Source organism: Lithobates pipiens, unplaced genomic scaffold (assembly GCF_037356315.1).
Source record: "Lithobates pipiens isolate NorthernLeopardFrog02 unplaced genomic scaffold, aLitPip1_a1.2 Scaffold_10, whole genome shotgun sequence".
In the NCBI taxonomy this organism is placed as follows: Eukaryota; Metazoa; Chordata; class Amphibia; order Anura; family Ranidae; genus Lithobates; species Lithobates pipiens.
The window spans coordinates 31907167-31921017 of record NW_027507686.1 but is presented as its reverse complement, the minus strand read 5'-3'; the positions used below and the strand labels follow the sequence as shown (position 1 = coordinate 31921017).

Here is a 13851-nt window from a genome sequence, read left to right as displayed (position 1 = left end):
AATGGAAAACCATTCATCCAACTGGCACCATGATGGGGCACTATTCCCCCCACTGACGTCAATTATGGAGAACCATTCTTCCCACTGACACCAATGATGGAGAACCATTCCTCCCACTGGCACCAATGATGGGGCATTATTCTTCCCACTGACACCAATGATGAAGAACCATTCCTTCCACTGACACCAATGATGGAGAACTATTCCTCCCACTGGCACCAATGATGGGGCACTATTCCTCCCACTGACACCAATGATGGAGAACCATTCCTTCCACTGGAGCCAATTATGGTGCACTATTCTTCCCACTGACACCAATGATGGAGAACCATTCCTCCCACTGGCACCAATGATGGGGCATTATTCTTCCCACTGACACCAATGATGAAGAACCATTCCTTCCACTGACACCAATGATGGAGAACTATTCCTCCCACTGGCACCAATGATGGGGCACTATTCCTCCCGCTGACACCAATGACGAAGAACCATTCCTCCCAACAAGGATGGTGCACTATTCCTCCCATTAAAACCATTGATGAGGCATTGTTTACTTCCACTAACACAGGGGCATTTTCTACCCCACTGGCCCGTTAAAGCCTGAGCCCTTTGTTTAGAAAGTTTGAAGACTCTTGATGTAAAGGAAACAATTTTTCTTTTTAGATTTTGGTTCTTTTTCCTTATAAGATATATAATTTGTTAAAAAAATCAGTGGTTCAAAATTACCACCAGAAGGAAGCTCGGTTTTAATATAAAATTATATAAAATTCAATGAAAAAGATTAAAAAAAAAGTTCTAAAATGTATTTGTAGCTATTGTTGCATGAAGGAGTAATCGTGTGTCAAACTATCACAGCACATAAAGCTGTAAAATGGCCTGGAAATTATCTCCCCTATATATTTTCTTAGTTTATTGGACCAGTTCTATTGGTTGTGTTTTTGTATTTGCCATTGGTTAATTGGTTTCTGAGTTGTGCTTAATGTGGACTATAGCAGTCTGAATCTGGATATTGGAGGACAGGGTGTTATGTCCCCAGAGAGAAAGTCATCAACACCTGAAATATCGCTTTCAATTTTTATCTGTATCCACCCTAAAATAAACCTTTTTTTTTTTTTGGTGACTTGATTCTGATCCTTCGCTATAGATAAATCTGGTCACAGTTTTGCTGCTGATCTTCTAATACGGATGAGGATGACACTGCTTCATTGTTCAGGATGGAAAATCTGTTTGTTTATTTATTGATTGAGAAAACTGACAACATTCCCACCGGCAGGAAGTGATAGATCTGTGGGGGTCTCATTCAACGCAGAATTCTTCCATGTCATCTTCGTCTGATCAACGGCTGACGTCACAAATATTCGCATATGCCTGAAACTGGAGAAGCATTATTCTCAGCCAATGAAAACCCTCCCAATTTTATCATGAAAGAGAAGAGAAATAATATTACAGCAAATGATATTTGCAAACATAAAGGAATGTTTAAAGGGCCAATTTCACAAAAACTGGTATTTTAATTATAGGTGGAACTTGGTGGGGTCAGTCAGTTCATGGATTCTTATATATTTTGGATATTCCAACAGTGAGATTTCCCTGACAAAATTCCTTACTCAGGTACTCAGCACAGGGATGTTGGGAACCCTTCATAATGGGCACAGCAGGTGTACAGGCCTGGGACTTCAGCACAGGGATGGTGGGACCCTCCCTCCCCACATAATGGGTGGAGCAGGTGTACAGACTCAGGAACTCAGCACAGGGATGGTGGGAACCCCTCATAATGGGCATAGCAGGTGTACAGACTCAGGAACTCAGCACAGGGATGGTGGGAAGCCCTTATAATGGGCATAGCAGGGGTACAGACCCAGGAATTCAACACAGGATTGATGGGACCCCCCATAATGTGTGAAGCTGGTGTGCAGATCCAAAAATGGTGGGCACCTCTAATAGGCACAGTAGGTGTGCAGACATAAAAACTCATCCCATGGAGGGAACCCCTTATAACGGGCAAAGATGAAAAAGTTGGGGATGAGTATGGGCCCTGCTCACCTCCTGGGCTCTGTGTGCCCCTCTGTAGATAAATTCCGAATGGGTGGCAGAGTAAGTGCCCTCATGTGTCTCCAGCGCTCCAGAAAGTTTTTAGGCCACCTTCGCTTCTTATTGTAGAAGATTAGAACTTTCATCATCTCGGGATCCTCCCGGCATCTGCAACCAGAGCAGAGACTATGGTCAGAGGAGGATGGACAGTGTGCAGAGGCCAAACGACTTCACCTATACACAGCAAGTGGTTCTTGGTGGAGATATCATTATTATTATATAGACCAGATAAAGTTTCAGTTCTAGGTGGGTGGAATGACAACTTTTTGCCCCTTCAGCTTAGTTTTCCTCTAACCCCAACCTTACACCAGACCTTATCCAAGCTTGAGCCATAGATTGCTTTACAATCCTAGCCCTAACACTAAAGTAGTCTCTAAACCAAGGGTCTCAAACTGGTGGCCCTCCAGCTGTTGAGGAACTACAAGTCCCATCATACCGCTGCCTGAGGGAGTCATACTTGTAACTGTCAGCCTTGCAATGCCTCATGGGACTTGTAGTTTCACAACAGCTGTAGGGCCGCCAGTTTGAGATCCAAACCCAACCTAAACACTATCTGTGGCCCTAACTATAACTTTAGTCTTAACCTCAGCCCTAACCCAATACCAAAGCCAAATCCTAGCCTTCACTTCAGCCTAACCTTAACCGTAGCCTAACCATAAACTAACCCTAGACCAAAGCTTTGTTGTAACCATAAGTTTAGCCTTAACCCTAGTCCTAACCCTAGCCAGAACCCTTGCTCCAACTATTAACCTAACCCTAGCTCTTTCCCAAGTCCCAAGCCTTGTTGTAACAATAAGCTTTACTTTAACCCTAGACCAAGCTCTATCTTTAGCCCTGTGATTAATTATAACATTAGTCTTGGTCCATGGGCGTCCGCAGGTATGGGCAAGGGGGTCAAGTGCCCCCCCTGGCAGGGCTGGTGCTACCTATACGCAAGGGCACACAATCAGTCGGGGGAGCCACGATGCATGTCCCAGGGCCAGGAGTCACATACACAACATGGAGTGTCAGGGAGTGATTATGTTTGCAGCCTCTGAGGGGAAGCAAAGTGGCCAGAGGCAGGAAATACAAAGCTCTCCAGCAGCTTGCCTGTTATATTTCACCTGCTGCCTGGACAGCATCTGCTAATGCTCAGCCTGACCAAATCACTGATGATTTATCTCCCCTCCTCTCCTCCTCCTAGGCTCGGACTGCCAGCTATGTGTGTGCTCTGCCTGGACTTGTGTGAGAGGCCCAGCGCTGCCTTCTAGATAGGGGCCCCAAGAACACCCGCCGTATGGGGCCCCAGCCTCATTTCCACCTGCCTTTTCTGGGCTTAGTATTTAATTCTCTCTGTCATGTGAAGGTTGCAAATTGATTGGAGGGGAGTTCTCAATACAAATGATTGTGTGTGTAATGTATGGGGGTGTAACGTATCTGGGTGTAATCTGTTGTAATGGGGGTGTAATGTATTTGTGTGTATGGGGGTTTAATGTATCTGTGTGTATGGGGGTGTAATGTATCTGTGCATATGGGGGTGCAATTTATCTGGGTGTATCTGTGTTTATGGGGGTGTAATGTATCTGGGTGTATCTGTGTGTAATGTATCTGGGTGTATGGGGGTGTAATGTATCTGGGTGTATCTGTACTATGTCCACAGTCTCCGACCATGATAATGACACTATCGAAAAGGGGCGGAGCATGGGTGACCTGAAAAATGATGCCCCTCTTGAAAAAATGTGCCCATCCATAACCCTAACTTTAGTACTAACTGCATCTTCCTTGCCATTACTCTTGTCCTCAATTCTACTAACTAAAACCATCCCTGTTGTTCTGTCTTTGCTACACCTTTACCCGTGTGTAATATGACATACAGCTAAACTCTCCTATTCTGCAATAAGCCAGACTGGATGTAATTTTGAAAAATTATTAACAAAACAAGGTCGGTGAAATTATTAGGAAAACAAATGAGAAATACATACAATCAATGTAAGAACATACAGAAAACACAATGAATAGTTAGGCTATAGATGGCAAAAGTTCAAGCCTACCGCAATTGAGGCTCTTGATGGGAGACCTCTACAGCCTGCCCATGTGACTCATGAGACGGTTCCATTGTCCATGGCCGTAGGGACTCTTCACCATGAGATAATCCAATTCCAAGTTATTTCCTCACCTAGGTTTCCACTGGTTATGGTTATCCTTGGTTACAGAGGCACAACCCCTCTTTTGATTGGCTCCGTGCTGAGGTTCTCTCCTGGTCACCACAATGCACTGAGACATGCTTCCAGAAGATAGCCAAGGTCCTGTGCACCTCTTCACTCTCCTCCCTGCCCAATGAGTATCGTGATTTTAACGATGTCTTTGACAAAGGTCAAGCCGGTAGTTTGCCTCCATACAGGCCTTATGATTGTGCAATTGACCTTTAACCTGGTGCCATACCCCTCTCGTGGCTGGGTTTACCCTTTGTCAGTCTTGGAGGATAAGGCCATGGGGGAGTATGTTGCAGGCGCACTTTCTCAAGGTTTCATCCGCTAATCCTCATTTCCTCCTGGTGCTGGTTTCTTCTTTGGGAAGAAGAAGAGCAGTGAACTGAGACCTTGTATTGATTATAGGGGTCTCAATCATTTCACGATTAAGAATGCCTACCCGATTCCGTTGATTACAAAGTTATTTGACCGCTTTTCACAAAGCTTGATTTGAGAGGGGCATACAACATCGTGCAGATTAAGGAGGATGACAAGTGGAAAACTGCGTTTAATACCAGAACAGACCATTATGAGTACCTCGTAATGCCTTTTGGCCTTTGTAACGCCCTGGCATTTTTCAAGGAATTTATTAACGATGTCCTCCGAGATTTGTTGCAGTTATGTGTGGTGGTTTATCTCGATGATATCCTCATATTTTCCAAGTCCCTGGAGAGCCACCACACAGATGTCTGTCATGTGCTTCAGAAATGAAGAGAGAACAATCTCTATTGTAAGCTGGAGAAGTGCGAGTTCCATCGTGAACAGGTTAAATTCCTGGGCTGTCATTTCCACTGCTGGTTTTTCGATGGACCCAGAGAAACTTTCGGCAGTCCTACAGTGGCCCAGACCTGTGGGTTTACATCCTCTGCACCGTTTCCTGGGCTTTGCCAACTATTATCGGAAGTTTATTCATAACTTCTCGTCTCTGGTCAAGCCCCTGACTGATATGACCAGAAAGGATGGTAACCCACAGAGTTGGTCTCCGGAGTCCATTAAGGCCTTTGAAAGTCTCAAGGCTGCCTTTGTTTCTGCTCCTGTGTTGGCACATCCTGATCCTACATTGCCTTTTATCCTAGAAGTTGATACTTCTGAGACTGGAGTTGGTGCCCTTCTGTCTCAACGTCCTAACTCTGAGAGCGCTATGCATCCGTGTGGCTACTTTTCCAAGAAATTGTCACCTGTAGAGTGAAATTACGAGATTTGTGACAGAGAGCTGTTGGCGATCATTTTAGCCCTGAAATAATTGAGACATCTCCTTGAAGGTACCACTATGCCGGTTCTCATTCTTACTGACCATAAGAATCTCACATTCTTGTCTGAGGCTAATTGCCTCTCTCCCAGAAGGGAGCGATGGGCTCTTTTCTTGTCGAGTTTTAATTAAATTGTCTCATTCTTACCCGGTACTAAGAACGTAAGGGCTGACGCCTTGTCACAACAATTTTCCTCCACTTCCAAGTTGGAGTCGGTTACGGTTCCTGTGATTGCTCCTGATCGTATCCCCTGGCTACGGTTCGCACCAGTCTTACTTCTCCTTTGGGTGACAAAATTGTTGCTGCTCAGGTCCATGCACCCCCTGAGAAACCTTGTGACCGCTGCTTTGTCCCAGAGAGTCTCCATACTGTCGTGCTCCAGACTTACCATTCTACCAAGGCAGCTGGCCACCCTGGGAAGAATCAACTCGTTTGGGCCATTTCAGAACAATTCTGGTGGCCTAGTCTACGGGCTGATGTAACTGCCTTTGTAGCTGCCTGTTCCATGTGTGCTCAGAGTAAGACTCCACGACACCTTCCAGTGGCCCTCCTACAACCCATACCCAATGGAGAGTGGCCCTGGACCCACCTGTCTATGGATCTATTGTGGAGTTGCCCAACTCCCAAGGCAACACTGTTATCCTTATGGTGGTTGACCGGTTCTCAAAGATGTGTTAAGAAATTGCCTACTTCTAAGGAACTGGCTTCCATTTTTGCTCTGGAGATCTTTCTCTTACATGGGCTACCCAAGGTGATTGACGGGGGCAGTCAGTTTGTCTCCCGGTTCTGCCGAGCCTTTTGTGCACAGTTGGGAATTCAGCTTGCTTTCTCTTCTGTGTATCACCCGCAGTCTAATGGGGCCACAGAGCGAGCCAATCAGTCCTTGGAACAATTCCTATGTTTCTATATTTCTGACCATCATAACAACTGGTCAGACCTATTACAATGGGCAGAGTTTGCTCACAACAGTGCCATGAATTCTGCCTCCCGATTGTCTCTACCAGAAGCTTCTTACATGGTAACTCAGCTGACCAATGCTTTAGCCACAGAATCTTGCACATATACACCAACAGGAGAGTAAGGTGTGATGCCTGGTGAATAGAATCCTTAATAGCGTCAATTGCAAAACATAAGGCCATGGTAGCTCAGCCAACTCCCGGGCCTCCTCTCCATTAGCAGACCCTTCCTTAGCGACTTGCTTCATTTTGTCAGGCACAACCTGACAAACACAAATTGCAGCTAATGACGGCTGCACTACAGCCACAGCAAAGGAGGCTTTTAGCAAAGATTCCAATCTTTTATCCGCTGGATCTTTAAACACCTGGACATTGTCTACAGGACAAGTGAGACTCCTATTCACGGAAGAGATAGCAGCGTCCACTGCTGGTACACTTCATTTCTTCGTAAATTTTTTCTCCATATGATAGAGAAGCGAGAATCTCTTAGGAGGAACAAAATGCCTATCTGGGTGATCCCAGTCTGTATATATACAGTGCCTTGTGAAAGTATTCGGCCCCCTTGAACTTTTCAACCTTTTGCCACATTTCAGGCTTCAAACATAAAGATATAACATTTTTATTTTTTGTGAAGAATCACCAACAAGTGGGACACAATTGTGAAGTGGAACGAAATCTATTGGATTTTTGAAACTTTTTTTAACTAATAAAAAAATGAAAAGTGGGGTGTGTAAAATTATTCAGCCCCCTTGCGTTAATACTTTGTAGAGCCACCTTTTGCTGCGATTACAGCTGCAAGTCGCTTGGGGTATGTCTCTATCAGTTTTGCACATCGAGAGACTGAAATTCTTGCCCATTCTTCCTTGCAAAACAGCTCGAGCTCAGTGAGGTTGGATGGAGAGCATTTGTGAACAGCAGTTTTCAGCTCTTTCCACAGATTCTCGATTGGATTCAGGTCTGGACTTTGACTTGGCCATTCTAACACCTGGATACGTGTATTTGTGAACCATTCCTTTGTAGATTTTGCTGTATGTTTGGGATCATTGTCTTGTTGGAAGATAAATCTCCGTCCCAGTTTCAAGTCTTTTGCAGACGCCAACAGGTTTTCATCCAGAATGGTCCTGTATTTGGCTGCATCCATCTTCCCCTCAATTTTAACCATCTTCCCTGTCCCTGATGAAGAAAAGCAAGCCCAAACCATGATGCTGCCACCACCATGTTTGACAGTGGGGATGGTGTGTTGAGGGTGATGAGCTGTGTTGCTTTTACGCCAAACATATCGTTTTGCATTGTGGGCAAAAAGTTCAATTTTGGTTTCATCTGACCAGAGCACCTTCTTCCACATGTTTGGTGTGTCTCCCAGGTGGCTTGTGGCAAACTTTAGACGAGACTTTTTATGGATATCTTTGAGAAAAGGGCTTTCTTCTTGCCACTCTTCCATAAAGGCCAGATTTGTGCAGTGTACGACTGATTGTTGTCCTATGGACAGACTCTCCAACCTCAGCTGTAGTTCTCTGCAGTTCATCCAGAGTGATCATGGGCCTCTTGGCTGCATCTCTCATCAGTCTTCTCCTTGTCTGAGCTGAAAGGTTAGAGGGACGGCCAGGTCTTGGTAGATTTGCAGTGGTCTGATACTCCTTCCATTTCAAAATGATCGCTTGCACAGTGCTCCTTGGGATGTTTAAAGCTTGGGAAATCTGGGGGGGGCGTGGCCGGATGGGGGTGTGAGTGTGTGTGAGTGGTTGCAGATGCACCGTCCACCGTCCTACCGCTCTCCCTGATGGGAACTGGGTGTGAGCGCTGACCCACCCGATGAGCCCTGCCGCCTGAGCCGCTTTGTGCTTGCCCAGCCCCCGAACCGTGTGCCGAAGAGGAGCTGAGACTGAGAACCGAGCGGGGACTCGGAGGAGCTGGGGGAAGATCTCGCCGCTGCTCGGGCTCCCGCGAGACTTCCGGAGTGGTGGAATGCAGCGTGGAGCGCAGCGTACGGAAGTGTGAGGAGAGCAGCCCTACTGTTGAAAGAGCTACGGCGGGACTTCGGAGGGACACTCGTAGAGGTTTACCACAGAGAGGAGAAGGGCTGCGCTGTGGAGGACTGGAGGACTGGACCTGCTTATTGGAGGTACCCGTGGGGGAGCGAGTGGGGGAGCCCCTGGGCTACTGGGGGCACTATAGCTTGGACATTGCATTCTCATACTGACACCAGAGAGGATGGACTGGGGGCTGTCTAAGTGGGGATAAGGCGTTGCTCCCCCCCCCCCCGGCGCTCCCTTTTTCAAAACTCCTTCCCTTTCCTTATGTTGGCCGGATTCTTTCCCTGATTGACCTTCTCCTTTGCTTGATCTAATTGTTTTGCAATATAAATCTACAATTATGCTAAGCAAGAGGTCCACGAAGACATGGCGCATGGTGAGGGGGGCCATAAAACGCGGGCAGCAAAGGAGAAAGCGAATCAGGCTTCTGCAGTGGCAGCAGCCGCAAAACTTGAACGCTTTGCCCATGCAGCCTCACCACCAAAAGGAGGCCATCATCAGTTGGCGGGGCAAACAAAGGTGCAGGTCGCAGGTGCAGATAGGAGAAGTGCAGGTCAACCTGTACCAGGCTCCGCTACCCCAAGCACCAGGAAAAATGTGAGCAATCTAGGCTCAGGGGATGGTAGGGCTACCTATGGGGTAAGCAACCCAGTAGAACTCCCAGAAACTGAGGATGGTGAACCTACACTGCGGGATATACTCCTAGCGGTAAATGAATGTAAGGACTCTATCTCTGGCCTTAATAACCAATTGAGTGGTATAAAAAGTGAATTACAATCAATTGCTGAGCAACACCATTGAAAGAACTGCTGCACTTGAAGGTAGACTAAGCTCAGTTGAGGACGAGCTACCACCACTACAACAAAAAGTTTTGGCATTACAGAATCAAATTGCTAAGCAGGCATATAAGGTGGACGAAATGGACAATAGAAATCGCAGGAACAACGTGCGTTTGATTGGGCTGCCGGAGGGTAGCGAGGGCTCTAACCCCGTAGCCTTCCTAGAAAGCTGGTTGAAAGAACTTCTAGGGGATACCTCTTTCTCTCCATTATTTGCAATAGAAAGAGCACATAGAGTCCCTGCTAGGTCTCGGCAGCCAGATGAACGCACTAGACCATTATTATTTAAATTGTTGAATTATAACGACCGGATGATTCTGTTGCAAAAGACCAGAGATATGAGGGACATCTTCTATAAGGGGACTAGAGTATCGTTCTATCCAGACTTTTCACCGGAGTTGCAAAAAAAACGGGCAGAGTTTATCCCTGTTAAGCGCATTCTTCAGAAATTTAAAATAACTTACGCTTTGTTGTATCCGGCCCGATTACGGATGACTGCCTTGGGCTCAACCCTTTTTTTCAATACCCCAAAGGACGTTGAAAGATGGCTGGAGGAACATAAAGGGGACATCTAACGATTGTTACGTTTTAGAAATTGTGATTTCTCCCCCCCCCCCTTTTTTTTTGTTTTTTTTTTTTCCTTTTTCTTTTGTTTGCTTAGTTTTGTTTGTGCTTTGAAAAAAGCAGAGGGGAGCTGCTAAATAGTAGTTGTAAAAGTATCGGGTGTGGTGTGTTTAGTCGTCAGTTAGATAGTGATCAAAAAGGGGTTGGGGGGAGGTGGGTGGGGAATATACACGAGGTATTATCTTACAGGGTAAGAATGTATACCACACTTGTTTACACAAAAAATGTTAAGAATCAATTTAAAACTTGCTTATTTACTCTTTTCCCCCCACGTGAGGTGTAGGAATATGGGCATTTAGAAAAGGGAGAAGAAGGGAGGAAGGGAAAGGAGAGAAAAATCCCTTCCCCCCCCCCCCCCCCCCTGGCTTTATATTTTTTTTCATTTCCATTTTTGGTTTTATTAATGGTATTGAAATGCACTGTATTGGAAATGTTGGTATGAGGGGTGCCACGCTATGCCATGTCACGAACCAGGAATGTATCACAAAGGGGAGAGGGGTGGGGGGGGTTTTGAGATAGGTGGAAACCTTAAATATGTATAATTATGGTATATTAATATACACGGTGAATGGGGGGGGCGAGCTGGTGTCTTATCCCCCTCCTCTCCATTGGAATTTTTTTTTTTTTTTTCTCCTGTTTTTTTTTTTTTTTTTTTCTTCTTACTTTTATCCTTGGTTTTATTTTGGTATTGAAATGCACAGCATTGGAAATGTCGGTATGAGGGGTATTACGCCATGCCATGGTACGAACTGGGAATGTATCACAAAGGGGATAGGGGTAGGGAGTGGAGGGGGGGGGGGTTTGAGATAAGTGGAAACTTAAAATATGCATAATCATGGTATACTAATACATAGGGTGAATGGGGGGGACGAGCTCGCTTCTTACCCCTCCCTCTTATTGTAAATTTTAGCCTTTTTTTCTTTCTTTTTTTTTTTTTTTGGGGGGGATGAGGGATTAGAACTAAAGGGGGTGGGAATTTGATGTTTAACAGTCTGATTGATATCGGGAAGGTGGGGCTTATAAAAGAGGGGGAGGGTGGAGGGATGGGACGGTGCTCTGGTATTAGGGTGTATAGAGAATGAGAGGGCCACGGCAGGGACCCCTAGGGGAGACCCAAGCGGGTAGGGCTGTGAGGGAGGGGAAGGTTGGGGGGGTTGGGAAGGTGGGGGGGTGGGTGGGGTGGGTGGGTGAGGGGGAGGGGTGGGCGGGAGGGGGATGGGTGGGTCTTCGACCACGCGCTGTATGTACTGGGGGAATGGTGGACGTGGGGTGGGGGGTGTTTTGGGGAGGGGGGGCCGCCCTCTTCCCCTCGCCCTTCACTATTTTTTCTTATAAACACTGACACCAATGAGTAGAGTGAGTATTACCTCATGGAACGTGAGAGGCCTGGGAGACCCAAACAAGAGAGCGGCGGTTATGCTAGAAACAGAGGGAAGGGGACCTGGTCTGCTTTTTCTACAGGAGACGCATCTAACCCCAAATACAGCTTGGCAATTAAACAATCGGAAGTTTCAGGCATACTACCATTCCTTCCACTCCTCCTACTCTAGGGGAGTGAGTGTCTTAGTAAGGAGGGGTACGGATTTTCTATGTAAGGAGTCCTTAATCGACGAGGAGGGTAGGTTTGTCTTTCTGTACTGTCTGATTGATGGGCAACATTATATTTTAGCTAATATTTACATACCTCCTCCTTTCAAGCTGGAGGTTATGCATAAATTACTTGCGTTCAGCCTGGATAAACTAGGTATCCCGTGGGTAATACTAGGGGACTTTAATGAAACCCTGGATAGTAGCCTGGATAGATTCCCTTGCCCGGATGGGAATAAAATAGGTCGATTGCAGGGGTTCTTATTAGAAATAGGACTGAGTGATCTTTGGCGAATACGACACCCCCAGGAGAGACAGTACTCCTGCCTCTCTAACACTCATCATACCCTATCAAGGATAGATATGGTCCTTGGGAATAAGGAGGCATCGGGGTTAGTACAGGACATAGAGTACGGCGTAAGGGGGATTTCAGATCATTCCCCCCTGTCTATTACTCTGAGTGCGGGAGATAGACTGGGCCCTGGGGAGTGGAGGGTAAATCCAGGTTGGCTGGAACTCATTGGAAGATCTAGTCATATAATGGACAGGATGGGGGAATTCCTCCAAAACAATAGGGGCTCAGCGACACCTGGAATAGTTTGGGACTCCTTAAAGGCCTATATTAGAGGTATATTAATACAGCAAATTGCGACAATTAAGAGGCAAACTCGAGATCAGGAGAGCTTAATAAGAAATGATGTTATCCAGGCGGAGCGAGCGTACATAGAGGATCCATCGCTAGACAGGCAGAAGGCATGGCAGGAAAGCCAACAGGTATATAAAATGGCACTCTTGAAGAAGGCGGAGAATAGGCGTATATTTCAATGCCAACATTATTTTGGCGAAGGGGAGAGGGTGGGTCGTGCCCTCTCCCTTTTAGTTCAAACTAATAGCTCTTCGACAGCGATACAAACGATCAAAACGCCGAATGGCGACCTTGTCTCCAATCCCTCTGTGATCATGAAGGTACTCAGCGACTATTATAAAAACTTATACAAATCCACTATACAGGGCTATCCTGTTGATTTTTTACACCAAACAGCAATTCCAACTCTATCAGAACATGATAAAATGAGTCTTGAACTACCACTCACGCTAGAAGAGTTAAAAAACGCAGTGGCGGAAATGCCCAATCATAAATCCCCAGGCCCTGACGGGCTACCAATAGAAATCTATAAACGCTATGGCGAAGTGCTGTTGCCGGAACTCCTGGCAACGCTAAATCAGGCATTGGAGGTGGGTGAACTTCCCACTTCCATGCTGGAGGCAAACATCACTTTAATACTTAAGGAGGGGAAGGATCATCAAGAAGTTTCGTCATATCGGCCAATATCTTTGCTATGTTCCGATGTAAAAATACTAGCCAAGGCCCTAGCGACTCGCCTAAACAACTGTATCCATAAATTGATACACCCAGATCAGTCTGGATTTATCCCGGGCAGGTCAACCAGCACTAATATAAGGAGAGTTTTTCTTAATATACAAATACCTAGGGACAACGATGGACCTGGAGCTATATTAGCTCTAGACGCCACTAAGGCCTTTGATAGCTTGGAATGGGGCTACCTATGGGGAGTGCTGGAGCGCTTTGGTTTTGGCCCTTTATTTATCCAATGGGTAAAGCTGCTGTATAATAGACCTAGGGCAAAAATTAAAATGGGAACTGTATTTTCTGAAGCATTCCAGCTTGAAAGGGGTACGAGACAAGGATGTCCGTTGTCCCCCCTCCTGTTTGTACTGGCTATGAAACCCCTGGCTGTCCTGACGAGATCGCGTCCGGACATCCAGGGATTCCGACGTGGATGGGGGGAAGATAAAATCGCTTTGTTTGCGGACGATGTTTTGTTCTTTATCGGGGATATGAATTCTACCTTGAACAATGTGGTACAGATGATGGGGGAGTTTGGGCAACAGTCGGGTCTGGTAATTAACTGGAATAAATCAGCACTCCTGCCGTTGACCAGACCTGGGGATTCATCCCCACCTACAATTATGTGTCTAGAGGTGGTGTCTAAGCTAAAGTACCTGGGTGTCTGGATTACTGGAGAAGTAAATCAGTATGTCAAGGAGAATCTGGTACCACTGTTGATAAAACTGAAACAGAAGGTTAACAACTGGTGTGGTCTCCCTCTCTCCGTGGCGGGGCGCTGCAACTTAATTAAAATGATCTGGCAGCCACAAATTTTATATATCTTGCACAACTCTCCAATTTGGATCAACCAAGAGTGGTTCAAGAAATTGGA

The 13851-nt window shown here is 46.1% G+C and overlaps 1 protein-coding gene across 2 annotated transcripts in view; it reads right to left on the bottom strand.

The window, feature by feature from the left end:
• Positions 1–1201: 1201 nt before the first annotated feature.
• LOC143929019 (uncharacterized) overlaps positions 1202–13851 on the bottom strand; it is a 58870-nt gene continuing 46220 nt past the window's right edge. For both annotated transcript variants that reach the window (XM_077453387.1, XM_077453386.1), the window contains exons 9-10: positions 2044–2199; positions 1202–1374 (exon numbers count right to left, since the gene is read on the bottom strand). In XM_077453387.1, the coding sequence (XP_077309513.1) occupies positions 1236–1374; positions 2044–2199 (295 nt within the window). In that variant the 3' untranslated portion in view covers positions 1202–1235. The remainder of the gene's footprint in view (positions 1375–2043; positions 2200–13851) is intronic.